This window comes from Corvus hawaiiensis, chromosome 9 (genome assembly GCF_020740725.1).
Source record: "Corvus hawaiiensis isolate bCorHaw1 chromosome 9, bCorHaw1.pri.cur, whole genome shotgun sequence".
NCBI classification, from domain to species: domain Eukaryota; kingdom Metazoa; phylum Chordata; class Aves; order Passeriformes; family Corvidae; genus Corvus; species Corvus hawaiiensis.
Window position 1 is genome coordinate 13221788 of NC_063221.1, and position 25406 is coordinate 13247193.

At 39.6% G+C, this 25406-nt stretch overlaps 2 protein-coding genes across 4 annotated transcripts; both read right to left on the bottom strand.

Annotated features, from left to right (window-relative positions):
* Nucleotides 1-272: 272 nt before the first annotated feature.
* On the bottom strand, nucleotides 273-9698 carry LOC125330003 (pancreatic alpha-amylase-like). 3 transcript variants are annotated; one of them, XM_048312681.1, is made up of 11 exons: nucleotides 8899-9698; nucleotides 6129-6344; nucleotides 4495-4641; nucleotides 4016-4213; nucleotides 3254-3484; nucleotides 2287-2420; nucleotides 2079-2201; nucleotides 1869-1968; nucleotides 1536-1657; nucleotides 1301-1426; nucleotides 273-696 (listed from the first exon to the last, which is right to left on the bottom strand). In XM_048312681.1, exons 2-11 carry the CDS (start codon nucleotides 6294-6296, stop codon nucleotides 507-509), a joined length of 1539 nt encoding a protein of 512 aa, XP_048168638.1. In that variant the 5' UTR covers nucleotides 6297-6344; nucleotides 8899-9698; the 3' UTR covers nucleotides 273-506. The 3 variants fall into 3 exon arrangements, with proteins under 3 accessions (XP_048168638.1, XP_048168640.1, XP_048168639.1); XM_048312683.1 differs by lacking the exon at nucleotides 8899-9698 and adding an exon at nucleotides 8749-8777; XM_048312682.1 differs by lacking the exon at nucleotides 8899-9698 and adding an exon at nucleotides 8534-8732.
* Nucleotides 9699-9794: 96 nt separating this feature from the next.
* Nucleotides 9795-23987, bottom strand: RNPC3 (RNA binding region (RNP1, RRM) containing 3). The gene is made up of 15 exons (XM_048312680.1): nucleotides 23682-23987; nucleotides 22625-22672; nucleotides 21393-21511; nucleotides 20683-20763; nucleotides 19823-19934; nucleotides 19283-19351; nucleotides 18511-18659; nucleotides 17453-17578; nucleotides 16557-16693; nucleotides 15622-15783; nucleotides 15353-15447; nucleotides 15215-15273; nucleotides 14512-14644; nucleotides 13560-13632; nucleotides 9795-10021 (listed from the first exon to the last, which is right to left on the bottom strand). Exons 1-14 carry the CDS (start codon nucleotides 23985-23987, stop codon nucleotides 13573-13575), a joined length of 1656 nt encoding a protein of 551 aa, XP_048168637.1. The 3' UTR covers nucleotides 9795-10021; nucleotides 13560-13572.
* Between the last annotated feature and the right edge of the window lie 1419 nt (nucleotides 23988-25406).

A 25406-nucleotide genomic window follows, 5' to 3' on the forward strand; every position in this document is an offset into this window, starting at 1 on the left:
TGGGATAAACTTGATTTGAATGCCATTTTTTATTCACCACATAGAGAGAAGCTACAGACTGACAGAAGAAACACATTTTTAACTGAGTTATAACTTGATATCAACTGGAATTGTGCCATGTTTCAGCACAAAGGGGTCTTTTCTTGGTTTTTGGACATCCTGTTAATTCCCAGTCTTGCTTGCCCCTAAAGAGAACTACATTACCACTTAGGCACAGAGCAACACATTTTTAAATTAAGTGATGTCAGTCTTCTCCTTTCATTTTTTATTAGTACTTTAACTGAATAAAGTGCACTTACAAATGCACGCAGGTGTATAGCACCACTCCCAGATCTGCACTGGCACCACCAGCTCCCATCTCTGTACAGCAGCTGCTCACTACTTCATTAGTATTAGAGCTAACACACTTTACTCTGTCTTGGTTCATGCAGTCCTGAGAGCCAGGACATTCTGCACATCTGTTTGCGGTTAGCAAAGATACATGGGAGAAAGAACAACACATCTGGTTACAATTTAGCATCAACGTGAATGGCAATGAATGGGTCTTCGTCTTCATTCCCAATCAGGAAATTAGCCATGCCATCAGCAGCAACATGAACTTCAACTGCTGTACAGAAGTCACCTTCCTTTTGCCCAGAAATGACATCGCAGTAAGTGCCAGCAGGCAGACCAGTCTGCAGAGATACATTCAAGGACCTTTGGAAAAGAATGAAGTGCAGTAAGGATCATGAGGACTCTAAAACACTCTACAAATCATATTGGAGATTCTCTCAAACATTAAGTTGTTCTGGAGTTATCCTCTAGCACTTCTCTGGACACAGCAGAATCTATCCAATCACTACATCCTTCAAACTGCTCATCACCGCAACCTACTTCTAATTATTACAGACCTGACATACTCCCGTTCTCTTATCATCTCATTCTTGTGTAAAAGATAGCAATACAGTTTTTAAAACTGTCACATTTGGAACATTTTCCCAAGTTTACAATTTCCCTCACTTCTAAAAGTTCAGGTTTTGCTGGCTGACCAGGCTCCGTGACACAGCCAACTTAAGAACTTCAGAATTTCAGGGAAATAGCAAGACCACGGTACAAGGCCTAACTGCCAAGAGTGAAGAGTCTCTATGGTAGAATGGAAAATGCTAAGTTTAAATTGTCAACAACTGAGGCATCCATTACAAATATCTATTCGACCTAGCAACACCTTAAAAGTTTTCACTAATAACTAGATTATTTTAATACATAGATAATAATTTATTTATAATCATAATAAATTGTAATTTATTTCCCACTGACTTACCAGTCATCATTATTGAAGATGATGAAACCTTTATTACCGCGGCCAAAAGCTACTTGATTGCTGCCATTGTCCCACCAGTTGGAGAAAGGCTCACCATCCACCACATTACGGAAGATAACCATGTTCCTGGAAACACAAGGAATGCCTGGCACTGCACCTGCAACAGCTCTAAAGCCACATGGAGCAGGAAGCAAAAGCAACTGCTTTCACTTCTTGTTTCTCCCCAGTGCCCTACTTTATCTGACGCCAGCGATGTTCACAAACCCAGTCGTTGCCACAGGTTGTGTCCGCGTTGATTGTAACGGACTTTATGGAGCCATCCGAGTTACTTGGGGGTCCAACCCAGTCATTGATGTCCTGTCATTAAGAAGATATGTTTATAACTTCTGACTGAAAATGCAGAGAGACCATCTGGAGAGCGAAGCTAGAGGGAGCATCAAGGTTTCACCAGCTAGATCCAATGTGGGACAGGGAAATCCCTTAACAAACTGAGATGCACTGGACTATTTCTCTGGCCCTGGTCTGACCCTTCATCTCCATGGATGGATCTGCAGCATTACAAGCTCACCTTTCCATTTTCAAAATATCTTGGCCAGCGAAAACTTGACATCACACGTGTGAACCCATATGGATGAGCAAGCATGAAACCAACTGCCATTTTATAGAGCCTGTTTGTTGGACAAACAAGGAATGAGACGTGGAAGGAGGAACCTGCCAGAGAACAGACAGACAAACCAGCAAAAGCAGCAAGTATCACCCAGACAAGGCAATCCCTTACCTGGCATCCCAGAAGGTCAGAACAGAAGCTCCGCCGGCCCCGTGCCCTCTCTGGTTGTCGTGATTATCCACAAAGACCAGGGCTTTGTCGGAAGGCACAAAGCCCCAGCCTTCTCCCCAGTTCCTAGACAAAAACACAGACTTGAAGCTACCCTGTCAATTGTTGTAGCCAGTGAATCCTGCATAAGTTGCAGCATCTTCATCCTTACTTTAAGTAGGCCATCTTTTCTCCGTCCCACTTGCGGATCACTGTCCCCAGTTTGGCACTGTATTTGAATTCTGTCACTCGGCCATTTCCAAAGTACTCGCTGCCTTTGATGGGCTCTCCACCCAAGTCAATTACCTGGTACAAGAAAGGTAGAGCATTTCTTTCTACACAAAAATCAAACAAATAAAAGACATTGCTTTACACATTGGTTAATCAAGGGGACAGTACTTGATCTAATCACGTTATTTGGCTTTCTTGCAAAATTGTATGTAGGCTATCTTTTCTTTTTAGCTCAGCCCAGCTGTGAACCACTTTTCCTTCTCCATCCTGTATCTCCTTACCCCAGTTGATCACTCACCCACCATTAAGGCTTGGGCTGTACAAACTTTACACTTTGTATGGTCATCAACACCTCTGCTTCCAGCAGTTGGGCTGCCCCATTTCACTATGGAGCTAAAGAATGTTTCCATTTTCCTAGACTTTTCAGGCAAGATACTAATTTAATAAAATGTGTGCAAGTTTAGCTTCTGCTGACTGACATCAACAATTACCTGCTAGTTCCAATTTGTTATTTAAATGTAGAACAAATTTGGAATATCAAGTAACAGTTGTTATGCCACTGGAAAATAAATTTTCAGACCACAATCAACATTTATGTATTCTATTACAAGTTATTATCCAGAACTTAAAATTCAGGAAATGAAATCTCTTTTTTAAACCAATAGAATTTTTACACTAATGCCAATGTAGTCAATTTCATCTCAATATAATTTCCAGGTCCAAAACAAGTGGGACATTTTGAACATCAGTTACCATTTATAGGCAGATTAGATATTTGTAGATTATGGTTATTAAATCTTCTATAGATCTGCTTGGGCTCAGCCCATTGCCTTCCATGTGTGACTGAGCCTATAATGGGCCTGAATGAAATATGTTTGTGAAGTAAAATTTAAAAAAATAAAGATTACCTCCTGGTAAATGAAAGGTTTAGTTCCTTCAGGAAACCATTGAGTATTTAGATCTTTCAGCTTGTCTAAAATCACCTTGACATCCCCAGGCCACATGTGCTTGGCAGCATCGATCCGGAATCCTGCGACGCCGATGTCAATGAGATGGTTCATGTACTCCGCAACCCTGGAGCACACATAGTCCTTCTCCAGGGCCAGGTCCAGCAGGCTGACCAGGCGGCAGTCCCGGACCTGGGCAAAAATTCTGAAATGAAACATTTTTCACCTAATAGACTTAATATAGTGTTCTACGTACATTTTGAATGTTCTTGCCTGCATTCAAATGCTAAATAAAACCTTCAGCAGCCTTTGTTCCCCATACATATTTTTGCTTTGGAGAGTCATTTACATAGCAGCTGCATTAACAAATTGCATTTACCCCTCTTTTCTGAAACTGAGACCAAAGAAAAATTCCAAATTACAGTTAAAGGCAAATAACTTCTACCTTTTTTTAATCACACTAAATAGATTTGTTGAGCTGTAAATTGTCTTTATTAAGTACCTAAGAACACTTATCTAAATCTGATATTAAGCCATTGTCTGAAGTACAGCTATCCCTTTAAGAAGTGGTGTTCCTGACAGCAACACTAACCTCTGTTATTAATTTGGGTGGGTTTTTATCAGGTTTTTTTTTTCCTTTTAAAAAATGTCTCACAGTAAATGAGAGCAAAGAAATCACAGCACAGGAACAGATGTACATGAAAGCTATAGTTATAGGTTTACCTGAGATATATCATGATAATTCTCAATGTTTCCACTTCTAGATTTACATTTATGATCATTAAAGTCCCAGCCAGAATAGGGCACAGCTGGGAAATCTTCAGTCTTTGCACTGAAATAGCTTCCACAAGTAGCATGGTCACCAGCCCCAGCATTAGCTCCGCACATATGGTTGATCACTGCATCCACATAAATGTGCACCTAGAGAACAGTATCCACATAACAATTTGAAAAAGCTACTTCCCACAGCACCATTAATTGATGTTCTCTGTCCCATACCTCCTGCCCTATCCCCCTATTTCTGTTTGCTTGCTTCACCCAGCACTTTATTCAGGTTTTTTTTATTAGCATACAGCAACGGTGATCAAACAGGCAGCCCAACAGACAAGCAGATAACACTGCATCCATTTTTAAAAATGGTAGAATCACTGTCTGTCTACATCCTTGTATTGTAAACACCAGAAGGTTTTAAAAGTCCTTACTCCAACATTGTTGCACCTGGTCACCATGTCTCTAAATTCAGTTTCATTTCCAGATCTTGTGCACAGCTTGTAGCTGACAGGTTGGTATCTTTCCCACCATGGTTGCTGGGGGTCAGTAACGATAACATTTTCATTTGGAGGTGAAATCTGTGAATAAAACAATGGTACTTGGTAACAGGATACTGATAATGGTTAATTTGTTTGCCCAGTATTTTTAGAGAAAGAACACAACCCACTTAGATCCTCAGTATCCTCGGCTTACACTGTAGTAGGCTGGAAATAAAAGACTTAGGCTTGGCCTTCAGCAGGTAGAAATATACTAAAAATTAGGTCCATGGACAGAGTGTCCTAATTATCTTTATGAGCAACTGCAGGCCTCAAAGACGCATCTGAAATTGAACAACTAGGTCAGCAGAGGAAGGAAGTGACTGCATAACAACTGACATAACATCCTGCCTTTAAAACTGATCCAACTTCCCATTTTTGTAATGTTTTGGATAAATGCATTCTTGACCTAATTCTTCTAAGTTTCAAGGTGAATCACACCTCTTCCTTTTACAAACTTTTCAGGATACTTTTTAGACAACAAGCTTTTGCTGCTACCTCCAAGCCTCTGGGCATAACAACCTGATCCCACCACTTCTCAGAAAGATCCCTACATCCTCTTAGATGCCACACCTTCCTATCAACTCAGTAAGCCACCATCTGAAAAAAACTTCCTGAGACCCTGCCACTGAATGGATTAAAAAGATATAGATGCATATACCACAGTCTGAGAAATCAGTTTAAAATCAGTCTCATCTGTGTGCCTGGAAAGAAGGTAGCAAAGAAAGTATGTATTATTTGAAAATTATGCAGAAGTTCTCACTCAGGCCAGCTTGCAATCTCTTGGGCTACAAGAGACAGGCAGACTTCACACCAATTACTCCTAAGCAATCTGACAGGCAAACTGAAATAGTTTAATAGGTGGCTGTTCTCCTGCCATGCCACCCCACCCAAGTGCCAGTACTGGTTCCACAGGAACATGTCTCTGCTGTTCAGACAGACCTGGCTCACACAGGGACACCTTCACTAGAACCTGTGTTCAGTTCACTTCCACCTGCTCACACCAGGTTCCTGCAAACAAGGGTCTCCTCAAACAAGTGGCTTACTGTGACACCATGCTTTGCAGAAAGAAACTTGCCAGTTTGGGTGAACACAATTAGCAGCCTTTTGTACTTAATTATTTAAAACCTTCAGCATTTTTTGTTCTTTGGATGCCCTTTGTTCAGTCATAGTTTCATTTTACATTTATCTAGCTCTTCAGAGTTTCCCTTGATTTAAATAATATCAAGCAGATAAACATAGGTTACTCTTCACAGCAGTAAAAAAAAAGATTTAGCAAGTGATGTGCAATTCTAATTCATCTAAATGTAATAGCACAGAGTGCAAAACATGCACTTTGGAGCAATGAAATAAATTCCTGCTTACTTGATGATAGCTGAAAAACATATTTGTCAGCATTTACTACTTCCATTACCAATTTCTATTTTTCTTTCTCAATGTCTGTCCTTTGGCAAACTGAACAATTTCTGTGAAAAACAAATTATCATCTACGCAGCAATTTTACTACCTTCTGATAGGAACAGACATACCTGAACTCCTCCAAATCCATTAGGAGCTAAGTAGCGTTCACACTCCAGAGCAATATCCTGCCAGCGCCATTCAAAGAGATGCACGATAGATGTTCTCTTGGGCAGAGTGTTGGGGTTGTACTGCCCCCAGCAAAGCCCTACAATTAACAGCAGAAAATAGATACCCATCCAGTGCTCTGTGATCAGTTGTGCTCTTCTTACTAACTGTCAATGTTCCTGCAAGAGGGTAAAGTACACATTAGAAAATACACATTTAAAGGTAAACACCCATCTCTGGCATCATATTTATTTACTTGTCATTTTGTATGAGAACTGGATTTTAGCTAAACTATATAAAACTCCCATACGAACAGTAACTTTGTTTTCATGCAGTTAAAATTCAGATGTTGTCTAATGCAGGCTGCCTCCAGAGTGCAACAGTTGTGTTTTTATTAGTATAAAGCAAAAAACTACCCCAAAAGGCAAAGGAATACTTACACAGACTGAAATGGACATTTTGCTTCTTATTTTAATGTATAATATTTTACATTCCTATTTATCCTTGAGAGGCATCTTTTTTTTCAAACTGGTGTTGCTACAACTTGAACATATTTGGACAAGATCTTGCAGAGGCAGCATATTTCTTACTGTGATTTCTTATGAAACGTCAGATATTGTGGAGGTCTAACATACACGAGTCTGGCATTCATGATATGCATGACATCTCTCATTCAAACAACAGCCTGAAACTTGGAAGATCTCTCAGATACAGAAATGATTACAGTGACTCAAACCCAGAAATGTTAAATGTCTGATGCACACCTGTACAATTTGTGTGGAGATATTTTCCTTCTAAGAACATGAGCAATGGCATGCAGACATTAAAAGTGCTGTGAAGCTCCATAACCAAGAAATCTCCTTCTCAGTGCCCAAGTACAGAGTTCTGCAAAAGGAGCTTTCCAGAGGATTGAAACCAGCTGCATTCCCTTCTGATGAGCTAGGCTAAGAGCTGTATTTCCCAACGCATATCCTATTTGTATTTACTTGTGGACAAACACAGATGACAATCCTTGTATTAAAATTGCCTCTCTTTTTCCTTACCTAGAGAGGTATAACCACGTATAATAAACCAGAAACTAAACAACTACCAAGGTTTACCTTACTCTATTGAGAGACTTATTTTGCCCTCTTCACATTTAGAAGTTGATTTAGAGAGTCTGACGTAAAAATAAGTCCTCCAAGAAGAACTTCTGCAAACAATAAGCTAAAGTAATGCTTCCCTTAAATAACAGAATACAGAATCTTGTTACTTTCCTCTAAGTATCTATTCTTTATAAAAAGCTATCTTACAGAAACAACAGAGAGCAAAGAGAGATTCCTGTCATAGGGGAAACCAAACACTTCAGTGAAGGTGTAAGTATGAACACAAGGGCCTTCAGGTTTGCAACATGAAGGAAACCAGTGCTTTTCCTAATTTCATACACACTCGGGAATGCACTGCCAAAAACTCCAACCTGCTATGATACAGCTACCCAGACATAAGTTTATATAAAATCCAACATGACTTCTACAAAACAGCCCTCATTTTTGCTTCAAGGAAAGGATGATCCGTATCTCTCAGGCAGTGGAACTGCACTCTTTGGAGCAAATTTAGGCACAAAATATACCAGTTTGTAAAGTGTAGAACCTGCCACCCATTGCTATCAGCTATCACTGTTCTTCACAAGCAGGCAGTTACTTAGAAGTAAGCATATGGTATACTTAGCTTGCTTTTCTGCTTGTGAACAAAATAACTTTAATACAATTATTTACTTGTAGATCTTCAGTAAAGTATACAGATAAATTTCACCCACAAGCAGTTGCTCTGCGTGCTTCCATTTTCATGAGGGAATGCTTTTTTGCCCTGATAGGAAGAACATACACTAAGAGAAAATGACCTAAAAAAAAAAAAAAAAAAAAAAAAAAAAATCGATCTTCTCTGATGAGCACAGCCATCTGATTGGCAAGTTTCACTTCCAGCAGTAAATACACAAACCACTAAATTACACAAAGCAGTAAGAATAATACCTTGACCTAACTAGAGCTCCAAGGCCTAGTGCTTAAAGAGAAGACTCAATGTAGATTTTCGTTTCCCTGAAATGGGTTTATGCCTGTTCTGCCTTCAATACAAGCAATAATAAGAGAATAGGGATGTTGAAATCCTCGCTGCATTCTGAAGGCTGGAGCTTCAGAATGCTTTGGAAATTTGGAAAAATTGTAAGAGGCCACGTGGAAGAAAGCAACATTGATTGCAATGAAGAGAACTTGGGAGCAAAGTCTCTCTGCAGTGCCCTACTGATGTCTTGGCCAACACGGGATTCAGGTCACCTTGTCTTCTGCTGGGTTACAGCCTGAGCTGTGAAGCCCAGCCGCCATCTCCAACACACCTGCAACAGTTTATAAATTTGCGGGCCGTCTGACGCAGCTGCTGAAGCTGCAGCTACTAAAGGCTGTCACAGGGAAGCATAGCAGTGGCCCTGTTCCTTGTAGCGGCTCCCACAGAACCCCGCTCAGCAGCCTCACGGTTCGTGCAGGCGAAGCCAGCCCGCTTCGGCCGCTCCTGCCGAGCCCCCCGGCAGGGCCCGCGGAGCGCGGTACGTACGTGCTGGGGCCGCCCCGCCGCGCACCGCCCTTTCCGCCGGGGCCGCGCCGCCGCGCGGGGCACAGCGAGCCGGCCCCGCCCCGCCGCAGGGACAGCGCGGGACACGGCCACCGCCGCTGCGCTCCAAGTTTCACATTACACACGATTAACCTTGATTCAATAGAAGATTTCGTTCTGGAATACATTTGTTCTCGAGATTTGAGAATGGAAAGTTCTCTGAACATACACTTCCCGCGCTTTTTAAAAAAGTATTCTTGTCCTTGAGCACAGCACCACCTTGCTGTCATCCTACTTCGGCGCTTTGAAAATTCACTTGTGGGCCTTTCGTTCTGTACGCATAGCTCAACACGGGTGTTAGGACATATCACTGTAGAACCATAGAAGCATTTAAGTTGAAAAAGCCCTCTAGGATCGAATGAACAATTACACAGTCCCCATGGGAATACAGCAAATAAGCTAAGAATAATTCCAGTAAAAGCATTTTAAAGTAACCTGCTAAGCCAGTTCATATTGGGAAAAAACCAGCAAAGATACACTTACTTTGGTTCAGCCGTCAATATTAGTGATTTAGACTGTTTGCAGCTGGAATTACAAAACAAATCTTTTACAGCAGCCAGCTCCCACACCATCAACTATGATTTAGTAATTTATGGAATAACTTTTACTTTAAGTCCACTGGACTGGAATCTCTTGTTAATTAACTGTCATTGTAATGTTTCCCACATGGTTTTCCACTAACCAGCCCAATATGTAGCAAATCCTACTATGTGACCACTGTTACCATCACCCTTCAACAGGGCAAGAACCACATCTATACTATACAGTTTTAACTGCTACTCGGGTTTTAATGACTTCAGTCTCACTAGTAACAGTTTCCAAGTTGCAGATAAATAATACAAGTTAATTACCGAGGAAAAACAGTGCCCAGTTTCACAGTACAAATTCAGGCCAGTGCACCAGTCCTCCCGCTTGGTCTCCAAGACAAGAAGGTCCATCCCACTCAAAACCCCAAAAATAAAAGTCAAAATGAAGAGAAGACAGCAAAATGAAGAGGAAGGGAATAATTTATTAGACTTCACAAGCAATCTAAACATACATTTATGATGCAAGTCTTGTGATACTTAGAGATATATGTAATCTTCAAGACGAGAAAATTTATTCTCTGCCTTACATACTTTAGAAATGCTACTACGCACAGTTCAAGAGTCCTGATGATTACACTGCTTCTTCCCCAGCTTGTGAATACTTGAAAGAGATGGAACACAAAAGGGACCTGGAACATCACAAAGGCATGTTAAAAGTAAGAACTACTAGAAAACAGCAGTGTTATACTGGCTTTTGACAACTAAATTGAAAGATGCTTAGTATTTTAAAAGGTGCTTAATGTCTGTAGAAATACATCTTAAAAGGTGCAGGCTGTATTAATTTTATATTATAGAAAGTTAAACAGTAATGTAGTACGAAACCCACAAGAAACATGTAAGTCACTAGCAACAACACACCAACCAACAAAAAGGTAGAAGTGATTAATAGTTGATTATTAGTCCAGCTCCAAATACTTAATTGCAAGATATTGTTAATTTCCTTCTTTACTCAAAAAAGATGAAGTAAGGAATGTATAAACTAGATCAACTTCAGATTGTTTCTCATAAACCAGGACAACAGTAATCATCAAATGATCTAAAATACTGGTCAACCCTTAATATTAAGACTGCTCTGCAACATATTTTAGCCAACATGTTATTATATTAATATGTATTTAAAGAAAAACAAGGTAACTTGGTCAGTGTGAGCTCAGCACAGCTTCACACAGATCAGCTGGTATGAGCTAGAACTGTTCCACTAAGGAATGGGACCACAAATTAGTACAGTATATGACCTCTGAGGAAGAAGGCGAAGGCCACCTTTTGAGACTAGGAATCTTCATTGTGTCTATTCACACAACACAGACAACTCATTGGTTTCTTTTTACCCCCTGAAAAAGTTTGCTTTTTAAAATTACTAGATTAGCTCAAGGTAAAACACGTTAACTCCTCCCCACACCTACTCTACATGAAAACTTAAGATGCAGTTGAGTGCTACAGGAAACATTGCACAAAAAAGGATACAACAAGAAAGGATACACTCTGCATGACAGTATTACTGCAGTATTTACGCAGGAATGTTTCTAAAGAAGAACAGCAGAATGTGGTTTAATTTTACTTGATTCTCAGTATTGCACATACATAAGTTTATGCCACCTAGCAAAACCAAATATGCCTCCTCGATAAAAAACAGTTCTAACCCTTATGAGATTAAAGAAGGCTAATGAGTCCATCAACACTAAACTTCATATTCAAAAGTAAATGTGTTTTTTGATAACTTGAACTATTAGGACACCAGCAGATTTTTCCCTCTCCTTCAAGCCATTTTTCAGATTCACTTTATTTCCATCAGGTCCAAAACCCAATCATGTTTCCCTTTAATGCCAGCTTTTAAACCACTTCTTCCCCATGAGGAAGCCAGAGACCTCTCAACATCAGTTTCTTCCACATAACTTTTCTCCCCAAAAAGTTGTATTTTAGCTACAGGAAAAAGTCACTCTAAGTGAACTTGTTTGCCAGTCCATCAAGAAAAAGACATTTCAGCCAGCAAGGAGTTAAACAGTATTTTTATAAACCATATGTATTATTTTCTCAAAAAAAAAAAAAAAAGGATAAAATCTTTGTAGAGAAATAAAAACCAAAAAAAAAAAGAAATTAAAAAAAAAAAACAATCAATCAACCCTAGACTCAAGTTTTTATAATGCAATTTTGTATCATAAATCAGCATCCATCAGAATATTCCAGCAGGAACAGAAAAACAGTCATGTCGCAATAGGGTTCAGCTTAACCATTAGTTGGGAAATGAAACAAGTATTTTTAATTAAACCTCATCGATCCCTAGAAATCTGTGTAACTCCATGGCACACTGTATGATTGCAACATATAAACAGTCACGGTAAGGGAGAAGTTCTGCCCATGGACAGAACACCAGTGACACTTGTAAGATGGTAACTCATGTAAGACTTCCAGGTGCACATAGAAGTATGGCTTTGCTCACTCTGGAAAAAGCTTCTGAGTTGACCATCAACATAGTAACAAATAAGCACCTTGTTATTTTCTTTATGTAATTCAAGTATTTGGCATTTTTAATGCATTCAGAATAAATGTACAAAATTAATTGAAAAGACATGGAATTCCTAGAAAGAATAAAAGTGATCAGGCTTCATCTATCAGGCTCTCCACTAGCTAAAATGCTTCAATTTTTTTTAAATTAAAAAAACCTTAGTAATCTTATTAGACACTAGATAACATAAATAGAAGGTTTTTTCTAACAAGAAAGGAGTGGGAAACAAGACTGAAATATTCTCATAATACTTGATCCTAATAGAATACTTATTTCTCTCTTTTCAATGACCAGTATGGAAGAATGCCTATAAAAAAGTGATCTTTAATTTGACAAAATACAGATTTTGCAAACCACAATCATTAACACAAAATAGTAACTAAGACCAAATAGCATCTCAGCTATGAGGGAAACAAGTTTAAATGCAATCTGATTTAAGAAATCCTTAGACAATGGACAGAATGAAGAACCTGCAGTTAAACTAGCTGTTAAAAACAGAAATACTACCATCACAATAACCACACTGTGGGCTTTACAACCAATTAGTAAAAATCAAAAACATCTGTTCACATCCTTTATTTCAAATTCACATTTTCTTCAGAGTAGCAAGGATCAAGCTCCAGATTAAAAACACACCATGGATTAAGCAGAAGGATTCATAAGCACTCAGCCTAAGATTTCAGTTAATTTTGTTTTAAGCGGAGGCATAACCAGTGATCTCCAACTGTAACCAGAAATTAAGTTCAGTGCCATATAAATTTGAGCTAGTTCATGTATCAGAGGGTGCAGATTGAGAAATAATGCTTTTTCTTCTTGTACCAGTTACTTCATATGGTCATTTGAGAGTACACTATGCAAATGTTTTCAGGCCATGAAACCACTCAGTTCAATTAGAGCTGGTTTTGCTTGAGTTACTCTCATATAAATGAAATACTCAGAGAAGGTACCAGTGAGGTAAAGCTACACGGTAAGAAATAACGTTAAATAACAATTAACTTTCTGCTAGAAGCTACTTTCCCCTCATGTTTAAATAATGCCAAAAATCAGGACCTATACATTCCACAACAAAGGAAGCCTTGATCAACGCAACATCAAGCAGCACTTTCTAACAAAATACCCTTCACTAATTCAGGCAAGTTTAAAGGATGCTGCAACAGCACTAAGAACTCATTTTCCAAAGTTAGCAAAGATCCTTTACAGCTAGCAGAAGTTTATTGCTGGAACCAGTTCTTCAGGATCACTTTACAATGTCAGGAATGGAAGGGAAGGAGTTCAGAGGCAACACTTTTCAATACCAAAACCCTGGAAGTTTACTAAAAGGTAAGTGGTCCAATTCTACAGAATTACTCTCTTTAGCTTCCCAGAATAAGGATTAGAGAACCTGACAAATACCCTACAATACCAGGATTACAAAAATATGAGTCTCTGAGTTTTTTAACACAGAAAAAACCAAAGTTTTAAACTTAAACCGACTATACACTTTGCACTCTGTTTTTCTGATATAAGCACACATTTAAGAAAAGAAATTTGTATGGAACATTTCCTCTCCATCATCAGTACTCCTAAAGAAGCCATTAAAGAGACAGTAAATAAAAACAAACAAACACTAACAAAAAAACCCCAGCCCAATTCTTTATTTTTACTTTCAGGCAGAGAGTCCGTACCTTGTGCAGCGTTTTACTTTTTTCTCTTCCCTTCGTTGGCATCCTGTTTTGGTCTAGCTGAACGAGCAAATTGCTGAGATTCTGTTGAGGACTACAAGTGTCTGATAAGTAGAAGTTAACCAAGAAAGAAAAAAAAGATTACTTCTGCAAAGACATCTAGAAAGTGACCTTTACCTCAATCAATTCTACTACAGTATGAAGTATTGTTGTAACAATAGTGTCTATCAGTCAAGATCAGGACCTCACTGATACACACTACAGAAGTTATTAGAGAGCCTGTCCAGGAGCTTGCAATAATAAGTAAATAAGGAGGACTAACTGGGAATGGGTTAGATGCAAATGGAGTAACTACAGTAGGATAAATGCTTGATATTTACAAATGTCCAACCCAGCACGTTAATTCATAACTTTGATGTCTCAGTATTTGGGAGGAAAAACAGTAAAAGCAGCAGATGCTGGGCTTAATGTGAGTGTAAATAAACTGTGAAATATTTAAGTGAAAAATAAGAAAGGACTCTCACACAAAAAAACAGTGCTATGCAATCAAAAAGTGACAGTTCCAGCTGAAAAACCAGTCTAGAGACCATTTACTCTAATAGGAACATTTCTTATGTTCTTGATTCTGTAAACACAGACCTAGCCAAGTCTAAAACCTTGTATTTAGTTTAAATATAGTGGTCATACAAGCTAAATTATCTTTTGTATTGTCTTTGCAGGATCAAAGAGGTAAGACCAGAGAAATTTGTTTTAAAATAAAGCACTTTTACTGTCCTGTTTTAGGAGAGGTACCGTTATGTTATTTTCAGCTACCATAAAATTAACAATACTACACTGTGTTATGCTGACTGGTTCTCTTAAGGCATTTTCTATTTTGCAGAGCACTATGACAGCAAAACTAGAGATTGGCAGCAAGTACAAAGAATATAAGGTAAATGCTTGAAGAAAAGGATACAACCACCATGGGTTTTTCAAATAAGACATAGCCATTTGCTTCTTTTAGTGCTTTAGCAGCTGCTTTTTCATTGGGAAGTCCAATGAAAGCTTGTCCCTTCATACGGCCTTCTTTCATCAAACGGATATCAAACCTAGGGGCACAATGGAGAAGTGGCAATTACTCATTTTTAACAAACCTTGCAGATTTCACAGTACAAATGTATTCTCATGCTTCAAGTTGGAGAAAAAGCAGAAACAGAAGCAAAGCCTACAAGGAGTAATGACGTCCTTGGAGACCATTTTGCCTGGGGAAACCATTTACTAAAAGGTAATAGACTGCAGGAGGGCAAATTGATGTGCAGTACTACCAAATAGGACATATGCAAAATGATCAGATACACACAATCACCTACACAGTTCATTCTGTGTCACACAGCCAAGAAAAGCAAACCTGAGAATGAAAATATGATAAAAATATAATAAAAATATATAATAATATAAATATATATAATAATAAAAATAATAGGATCTTCAGTCACTGTTCATAAAATAATTCTATTTCTTTACTTGTTATAAATGAAGATTTTCAGGTCTAACACTATTTTTTTAATGCAGAAACACAAAAAATGTAAATATGACTATTTTTAAAATCACAGTTTTCAGCAGTGCCATAGAAATTAATTTAAAAGGCTTAATTTCAACCAAGTACCAAATGAACTCACATATTGCGTTCCACCTCCGACTGGAAGTCAACATATCTTCCAAAAATGAACTTGAGATCCTGAAATTAAAGTGTAGGGTGAAGAGAAATGCTAAGAAAAAGCCCTTTTGATAGATATTTAATTTCCTTGTTTACCTACCTTTTCTTGAACTTGTTTAGCTAGATTCTTCACATATATCCTGCAATTTGGATCACCTGGCTCATAGTTTTTGAAAACAGAAAATTTTTCCATTTCTTGAAGACAAAAAAAATAAACCATACTTTAGGTCATTTACTTTGCACATTTGCTCACATATACCTAAGTATAAAATAATTTAATATACGATCAATTAAGAAAAGAAACATTTAAGCTGTTTGTTGCAACAAATCAAAAAGCTATTACTAGATAATCTATTCTCATAGTTATACCTTCTCTAGAAAGTCTGTTTTTTTCTAGATCCTTTCTAGAAATAAATTCTGATGGTATTTCATCATCCTCCTCTTCAGTTTCCATTTTATCATTTGAGCTTGGAGCTGGGAAAATCCTTCCAAAGCCTGTATTATTGATTTCTTCTGTGCTTGCATAAAGGTCTGAAATTTCAACAAATTACGTAAATGGTTGGTACATTTATTCACAACAAGATCAAGAGCCAGCAAGAACACCATACTCTTTCCAGCAACATTTTAATAGAGCAGACTTTGTAAGGCAATTTGAATACATCCCTAAAAGAGAGTCTTAATCCCTAGTTTGACAAAACCACCTGCTCTGTAGAGTCCTCTACAACCCCATGTAGCCATGGCACACATTAGTTAGCATAAAACTTGCCTTGCTGTTTAAGCCTGTATCCATTGCAGTATTTTCCTTTAAAGAAACTGGATGTTACTGTAAAGTACCAAGAATCACAGATTGACCATAACCCTCTAAAAAGCCATCACACCTCATTGTTATCATTGCCTAGCATTTTTATGGCAGATAATCAGTGCACCACAGAGAAAGGGCTGGCAATCACTTGGATGCTGCTCTCTAAGAGGTGGAAAAGGAAAACCTGAAATTAGCCTGATAGATTCATTTACACTATAAAATACTGAGAATGCATTTGTAACATTTCCATCCTAACATACAGAAGACAGTGCAATTCACCATAAAACTATAGAGCACATAGGAGAGAGACCTTTAAAATCCTCTGGATCCTTTCCAAAGCTTGTAACATGGGAAAAACAGCAAATGCAAACATGATGCAACTTGGTGTTGAAAGCTCCAATATAATAGAAAAGAATTTCCTGGCATAAATTTCAGCACCCTTCTACACACTGAAGCCACGTGATTTTAACATTAAATACATTTGAAGTACAAACTCTCTTACCATTTTTTTCTTCTTTTTCTGAGTTTATCTGAAGAACAGCTGGGATCTCAGTACTAATATGAAACTCTATTTTTTTATGACCTACATGCTGTGGCTGCTCAAAGACATCTGAAGGTGACAGTACAGGGTGCAAGTTACTGTTTAAAACAACAATACATTAATTAAAGATTCAGACACTAATGAATGCATGGTCAAATACAAGATTTCTTCCAGTTAAATTTTATGCTGTTGTTTACCACAAACACATGTTCTCCATTTCATACATTTCACCCAATAGAGTTCCAGGTGATTAGAACACTGCAAATACAGTAGGTATGGCTGGCATGGGAGCAAAACCAAGAATCACATACCACAGTACAAAACAGGCATTTATTAAAAACTTCATCAGTAACTTAAGCATGAAAAATAACTGGCCTTGCTGCTGCTCTCACCTAGTGTATTACATAATATTTATTATATATATTTAACTACTATATATTAAAAAATACATAGCAAATCACTTGGAGGAAGCAGGCAGCTGTTAGTAAAAACACATTCACAATCATTCATCACAACACAGAAATACTGCACTGCTGTCTACTGGGGCATACAACTGCAGTTTCAAAACCCAAACTTATTTTAAACTAAGTCAGTTTCTATTCTTCCAGTATCATACTTTTAACTTTTTGTTTTAAGAAGCAGCCCAAACACTAAATCTAAATTTCTTCTGTCAGAGTTGTGATGTCAAACTAGCTATCTTTTTACGGAAAGGAATTTCTATTAGTTTGACAGGAAGAGAAACAGAGCTTGAATCAGGCACACTTTAAGGTTGTTGAGCAGACTTCAGTTCAAATTAGAGGAAAATTTTGACTTTTAGAGCAATAAAACCAATAGGATAAGTGCAAAAAACCACAAACCTGTGGGAAGTGCACACAGGAACATTCAACATGTCTTTAATTCTTTGCTTTTTTCTAACGCCACGTTTCTTTGTGTTTATTGGTCTTTTAGGCTGAAGGGTTGCTAATTCCATCAACTTGGTCATTCTATTTTACACAAAAACAAAACAAAGTTGTTTACAGTTTATTTGAAAATACTCGTTTTGAAAACCCTCCCCTTTCCTTAAAGCCCTTGACATAGAACTCTTCAGAATATAATTACAGAACTAGCTACCTTAAAACTGACACTGTAACACACAGCAAATCCATACACACAGAGCACTTAAGGACTGACCAAAATCGTAACAGGTTAGTGATGCCCTTCCTTCCCCAAGCATGCTCCTTACTGGGACACTGAAGCTGTGAGAGAAGCTGTGATGCCCCAAGCTGAACCTGATTTTTATAACACTCAACAGGAGTAGCTTTTTCCAAATGATGTATTTTTCCAAATAAGGCATAGGGACTTCCTGATTTACTTCTCAGTTTAGACAGCAAAGAAAAAAGCTGCTTTTTAATTTAGCGTTAGTTTAAAAACTGAAAAACAAAAATACAGCTATGATGTAATTCAGTTGCGAAACGGAAAGAGAATCCTCAGCACAAATATCATCACCCCCAGCAATACCCGCTGAGGCACAAAGAACATTTTGGAAGTTGGTGTGCACATATGATTCAGGCTGAGTAGTCAATTTAGTAAAGATGGGGAGCAAAGAAGACTTCAGAAAATGAACTCATTTCTGCTTCCTTACATCTGCACTCTTCAAGCTGAGCTTTTGTTTAGCTGGGTTTTTTTTGGACATGGGAACAAATGACAATTTGCACACCAATAGGCCACTTTCCTTTTCTTACTGCATTTAAACCAGCATTGTCCTTCTGTACTCTGGCGTTTCTCTAAGCATCTGGAAAGATTTCTACATGCTCTCTCTACTAGATATTACAGCTATATTCTGCAAACATTTACATTTGCTGAACTAGAAGATAGAAAAGTAAAACTACCACTTTAAGCAAGCCCAAAAGCTTGCAAACAACTGTAAAATGCATACCTCTCCTTTTCCTCATCATTATCACTTTCATATTCTGATTCATCCCCACTAGACAGTTGCTCTTCTTCCTCTTCAGGCAAAGGAGGCTCTTCAGGAGGCAGAGGTGGGATTGGGGGGGGTGGCACAGGCACTGGTAAATACTCTTCATACTAATTATGGGAGAAAGTTTAAAAAATTAAACTTTTAAAGAAAAAAAAATGTATCTTGTTTACTTAATAAAAACAGTCAAAGCAATAAATGATAATTTGACAAGAAGTATTTTCTCAAAGCATGCTTATAGGGATCTAGATGCCTTTTTGGTAAACTACATTACTAAAGAAAAACTTTCCACAAGCAAAAGAAAGTTAGCTGCTTTCTGACGCATAACAGTGAATGTTTTCCTTCTTTGAAGTTGAGGTGATAAAAAACATACAGCAACCATGATCCTGGATTTTCACTTTGCACTCAGTTTCAAAGACTTTCCCAAGAAGAATAAGGTCAAAACAAATGGGTGGAGGTTTAAGCTCCAAAGCCATCTCAGTTTCAATAGTGAACCAACATTTTGAAACGTTCCAGTGCTGCTGCCATAGATGTGTATTTCTTTGTTCTAAGTCCAGTCAAAAGAATTTCTTCAGAAGACGAACATGCACATCGTACCCAGTGAAATGCAGCAGGATTTGCAATCCTCTAGAGACTCCTCCAGCTTTTAGAACTTAGATCTCCTACCATGCTGCTAACATTTTAAATTGTGAATCAATTCTACAGTACTGAAAACATATATTTAAAAAGTTACCATGGGAGGGCGAGCAGTAATTGGTCCAAAAGGTGGAGGAAGATTCATTTTATTCATTAGATGAAGTACCTGAAATTATTCAAAATAAGTAAGGTTTCCTTTAAATAAGTAAGTGATATCAGTTCCTTGCAAAGTAAAAATAGCGAATCACTCTCGGGAGGTGTAAATCAGCAGTTTTAATGCTCATGAACAATGTGAAACCTCTACTTGAGATCCAACACTAATGGTCAATATAAGCAACACCCTAACAAGGCTAATAAAATAAGTACAGCATCTCCTCAGAATGAAATTCCAGGTGCTCAAATCACATCTAATGAGGAAGAGCATATCCAGACAAGTCTTCAGTGTCAATTAAGTAAGCTACCTCTGGTTAATAAAATCTCATTACCTCAACATAGCAAAAAACTAAGATTGGTTAACACTATCACAAAAAAAACCAATATTTACTATGACAACAGAATTACTTTTGTGGATAATTAAAAGAGGGAAAAATAGATGGTTTTAATTTTATACTATTTTTTTTTTCTGTTTTTTACTTACCTGGACATAAAATTTGGGCACACTTGCCAAGGCATTTGCTATATTTGCTAGAATTGCACTTGAAGGTGGTGGATACAAATATTTGAGGCAAGAATTGATGGGAAAGGTGAGGCTGAGGAAAAAAGATTAAAAACAAGACACCTTAACATTACTGCCACTTAATTACTGGTAACAATTAATGATTACTAGAGGCTTAACTATTAATTACATCTGAAGTAACACTGAAATATTATTATTTCCCCTAGAATAGTTTTGGGCCACTTTAACATCAAGGAGTAGTCCCCAATGCATGACAGATTTACTGGGCTTGGGCATAAAGAAATTATCAACCCATGCAGAAGCCTAAAGCAAACAGAAACAATCAACATGTCCAAAACCAAAAGCACAGCATAGCAGGCTGTACAAATATCATAAACTCAATGCTCAAAATGTTCCAAAAATTTACTTCTTCCTGTATGCAAAAATGAAAATGGGGGGGAGGGAAAAGGAAGAAACGTCCGCGAAGACAAGTGAATGGAATTCTGCTGTTAACACCGGGACAACCTCAGCCCTCTGATGCCCGAGAAAGCAATGCCCAGTGCTAGAATGCTTTTCTGCAATCCACAACTTCATAGCTCAAAGCTATGTGCAGAAGGCTTGTCTGCAATCCACAACTTCATAGCTCAGAGCACCAGTCACTACCCAACTGTGAGGATTCTAAACTTGAGGAACTGAAACTTCATCTTTATGACACCTCCCACAGCTTTGCCTGTGGAACATACGAGGAAACTAAACTGTTGTTCCACAGTACATAACACATTTCAAAATAATCAGTAACAGAATAAAATAATTAAGACAAATAAAAAAACCCCCACACTAACCCATGGTTTGGTGCAATTCCATTCTCTATTTTAACACAGTTCAGTTCTATCTTCTCTTCTTCTTTCACTGGTTCTTCTGAACTGAAAATTAATTTAGTCTTAATTAAAACAGAGCAAAATTTAAGTATGCCTTATGTAATATATAAAATATGCATCCTCAATAAATATAAAAAATAAGTTAGCACAGGTATTTTTAACATCTTTTACCAATTGTACTACTACAGCTGTTATCAATTCTTCATAGTTAACACATGTGGATAATTACAATAGTGACAGTCTTCTCAAATAAATACTCATGTAGATTTAAGTAAGTCTTCCTATATTCAAACACTCCTGACTTAAATCCACTCATAGTAAAAGAACTGAAATTACTGGTCATGCACTCTGTTCAGAGACCATAAATTCAAAGGTATTAAATTATTGATTTGTTCCTATTTAGAAAGTGGAATAAATAACTTGAAACCTCTACTACAATACTTTTAGTTACACACTATTACATTGCTTTTATCAGTTATTTACACATTCCACAGGTAATGACACAGTTCTACGGGGAGGAATGCAGTCACTTGCCTATAGATCTGAACCTGTTTGTTAAGACTCCAAAGTGGTTACAATTTATCCTTTGAGTTAGAAGTACCACCAAAGTACCACGAATCCAGAACCTCCTTTCCTTGACCACACACATAACAAGGAGATTATTCTTCACATACCTTTTGCACTTGTCTGAGACAGAAGGCTGGCTAAGTACCTGTGCACTCTCCTGCTCCTTTGCAAACTCAACTACCAACGTGTGACCTAAAAGTTTCAGCTGATGCAGTCTTGATAAAGCCTTCAAGTAATTACAGAGAAGGAAAGAAAGAAAGGGAAGAGGACAAACATGAGATTTATTTCAAAGCATAACTGTTTTTCCTTTGATTGGTAAACTGGCCATAGGATGCAGTCCCAGCTGCTTTAAGCTAAGTCTGTGCTACTGTGGACATGAGAGTTCTGCATGGTTTGTGTCTTCACAGCCCCACTTTTCGCAGCATTTCCTGCTGGCAGGAAGGAAAGGGACAAGGCTGCACAGCCAGAACCACTGCAGAGTTCTGTCACCTGAACACAGCAGCAGCCTTAACAATCAAGACTTTTCACACAGCCTAGTAAAGCCCTGGGATTTCAAGTAACCAGTCTTTTGTTCCTGAAGTACGAACATGGTAAACTCTCTCAGCAACAGCTGTGAATTTTAAAATCAAGATTCCTAGGAAGATCCAGCTTTCTTCAAGTCCAGAACCCAATAGGCTGCAAACAACTGACACAAGCAACTAATTCACCCCTGTTGACCTCACACAGTCGTTAACTTTTTGAGTAGTCCTATAAAGTGTGGTCTAAAAAAAAAAATAGAAGCAATGCAAAAAAAACCAACCCAAGGTATAAGGGGGAAGATCTGGACCCAGGCTTTTTAACCAGACTAGTATATAAACAGCACTATTAGTATTACCTTTTTGGCATCCATATCCCCTATAAATATGATAGTTTTCTTATCAAAGTTGGGCATTCATGGCAGACGTGAATTGTCAGTATCACTAGGGCTGACTTTTATGGCAAATACACAATTATGCAGGAGACAGGAAACTATATTTGGTTTATAGTTTGTATATAAATGCACACACATCCTAAACAGGGCTCTGATCAGTCTTGGCTTCTGTAAGCCAGGCTCTATGTGACAGGTTGGATCAGATGACTTCCACAAACCCCTTTCAACCCACCTTTCTTGGGACTCTACAAAAAGTGTTCAAAAATTTCATCAAGTCCTGCAAGCAAATCCTGAAACAGAACTCTAGTACTACATTGTACTGCTTTGTTTTTTCTTAGCACTAAGTACCAGATGATGTGTAAAACATATCAGAGCACTGGCAATTCAGAAAAGCACTTTGCTAAAACATTCAGTAAACTCAATACAAACCTTTGCAGCTGCATTTTCACTGGGAAAGGTAGCAAAAGCAGTATGTTTCTAGAAAACAAACAAAAAAAAGTTATAATATATTTGAATCAAAAGGGTATGAGATTGCATGTGAAACACTGAGCCACAAGCACTTTATTAGTTCAAGTTTACGTATTTGAAAGCTTCCAGAGGGTAGTCCTCTAACTCCCATTTGGGGCAAACATGAAGGACTAGAAAACATTTTTCTTATGAATTTAGGAAAAGTACCTCCTGCAGTCAAACTTAAGACAGGAACTCAGCAGTCTGAGGACTACAGGAGAAGTGTTTCTTTTCTAGTGAGCAAAAACCATCCTAAACCGCAAGGAAGTATATAAGGATAAAAAGGTCTAATCCTCTTCCAAACCAGAAAATTTATTTGAGCACTTCACAAAATATTTTCATCAAAGTAACTCCTAAAAGTAATACTATTCCTGCTACAAAAGTTGCAACTATTGTGCTCTGAGCGTTCGAACGGTTTCTAACTTCTTCCCCTAGTTTTCAGGTTTTAAAAGAACATTAGCTTCCCAAATTAAATCAAATCCTCACAGAATACACCCCTCAAAATTAAAATTGTTTTAGCAAACTTCATTACTTCATCTTACCACTACATGATTCCGTACCCAAAATCACTGTAACAAAGTCAGTATATTTGATATCCTATAAAGAAAGCATGACCCTGATAAAATATGCAGACATCATCTATCTGTAGTTCTGCAGAATACAAGGCTCTTTATGAACAGTACTTGTCACCAAACAAATACATCCATATTTCCGTAATTTGGAGGAAGAAAAAAGCAAAACAGAGTTTCGAGAGACACGCTTGTGAAACTGCATCCCTAGACGTGACAAGCGGCCCTTCGGCACTGCTTTACCACAGCCTCACTGCTGGCAGCAAGAGGCAAAGCCGCGGGCGGGGACAGGACCCCGGAGCCAGCCGCTGTCCCGACCGCCCCGCGGGGCTCCCCGGGAGCGGGACCCCCGCGCCGGCCCAGGCCCCAGGCTCAGCCCTGCCTGCGGCCCGCCCCGGCCCGGCGCTCACCAGCCGCCCGTGGTCCGACAGGACGCGCACAGACACGGCCCCGAAGTGCTGCAGCAGATCCTCCTTCTCCGCCGCCGTCAGCTCGGCGGGCAGGTGCCGCACCAGCAGCGTGCGCCCGCGCCGCCGCGAGACACCGGGGTGCGGCGGGACGGCGCCCAGCCCCGGGCCCAGCCCCAGCCCCGGGCCCAGCCCCAGCCCCAGCCCCGGCCCCGGCCCCGGCCCCGGCCCCGGCCCCGGCCCCGGCCCCGGGCCGCCCGCGGGCCCCGTCCCGCCCGCCCGCAGCTCCTCAGAGCCCGGCGCCGCCATCGCCGGGCCGGGCAGGGGAACCGCCGCGCGCCGCCAGCACCAGGGCGCAAATCGCGCGAGAACCGAGGCGAGAGCCGCTGCCTCAGGTCTCGCGACACTGGCGCCCGGCGGAGACGGCGGGAAGCGCGCTGCGGCGGGAGCGGCTCCTCTGCACGGAGTCCGCCTTGGGAAGCGTGCAGTGATGCTCCCAAGGGAGACGGGACCCTCCCCTTCCCCTTTAACGCTTAGGAGCTTGTCTTCAGACCAAGTCCTAATAAGTGTTGCTTTCAAAAGTGCCCTCTCCTCAGCCTTTAGCTGAAGAGACTTCTCCCTCCCTCCTTCCCTCACCTGAAGAGCGAGGCGCTGTGTCGTGGCTGACACAGGCATTAACCTGCCGCCTCGGGGCAGCAGCTGTGCCTGGCCAGGGGAAACAGCCGTAATTACAACCTGTAACGGGATGATGCAGCGTCAGCAGTGAGGATGGACAGATTCCTGCCACCTACCACTGCAGCCACACAGGCGGCTCCAAAGCCTGCCTTGTTCTGAAGGACATAGGCTGTGATCTCAAAAGAGGGTGAAATCCCCAACCTCGGCTGATGAAATCTCAGCGCTTACCACACCTAATTAGCTGTTTGCTGGCTGGCAAAAGCCACACCTGCCTGTGTCACTATTGCTACTGGCTGTGGGTTCCACAGAGCCACAGCGCCTGATGCTGCAGTGCAGAGCCTGCAGGACTTGCCCTGGCTCTGAGTCGCTGGAGCACACAGGGACACCCAGGATCTGGCACTGGGCTGCGGTGCGCTGGAGCCAACCACAGAGAAAACATGCTTGGTACCTGGTGAGTAGGGATGGGTGTTTCTCACAGCTCTCCACAGAAAAATCAAGGCCTTCAGTCCATAAAGTTTTCAAGGCCCCTTCAATTTTCCTGAAGGGTCATGACAGACCTGGCACTGTGTGCACAGTGCACCTCAAGGGTCTTAGGCCATGCATATTTGGTGACTGAACACTGACAGTCTGGCCACTGTGGGCGGTCATAGTGGTCTCATTAGGTCGATCAGATGACAATCCAAATTCATACAAATGCGTTTCAGAAGGAGCTGGGTAAAGAAGGATCTTCTAAAGGGATCTATGAGAAAACCAGAAATGGAGCAATTTCTTACAGGGTCTGTTACTGCATTTTTGTTGCTGCCATAAGTATAAGCTAGGAAATACCTATGAACGGGGAAGGTGGAATAATTGACACAATGTGCAAATAGAGCAGTGTATTTTCTCTCTTGATAACACCAGCAGTACTGGGTTTTTTTCTCAGGCTGTTGAAACTTTAAAAGTAACACTGGCCAGCCTAGCCAGTTCTGTGTGTGGCTTGTGGTTTGTATACAGTCCAGAAGATTTTCTGGGATATGCTGGTCAACATGCAATTGTAGCAGATGGGAAGATAAC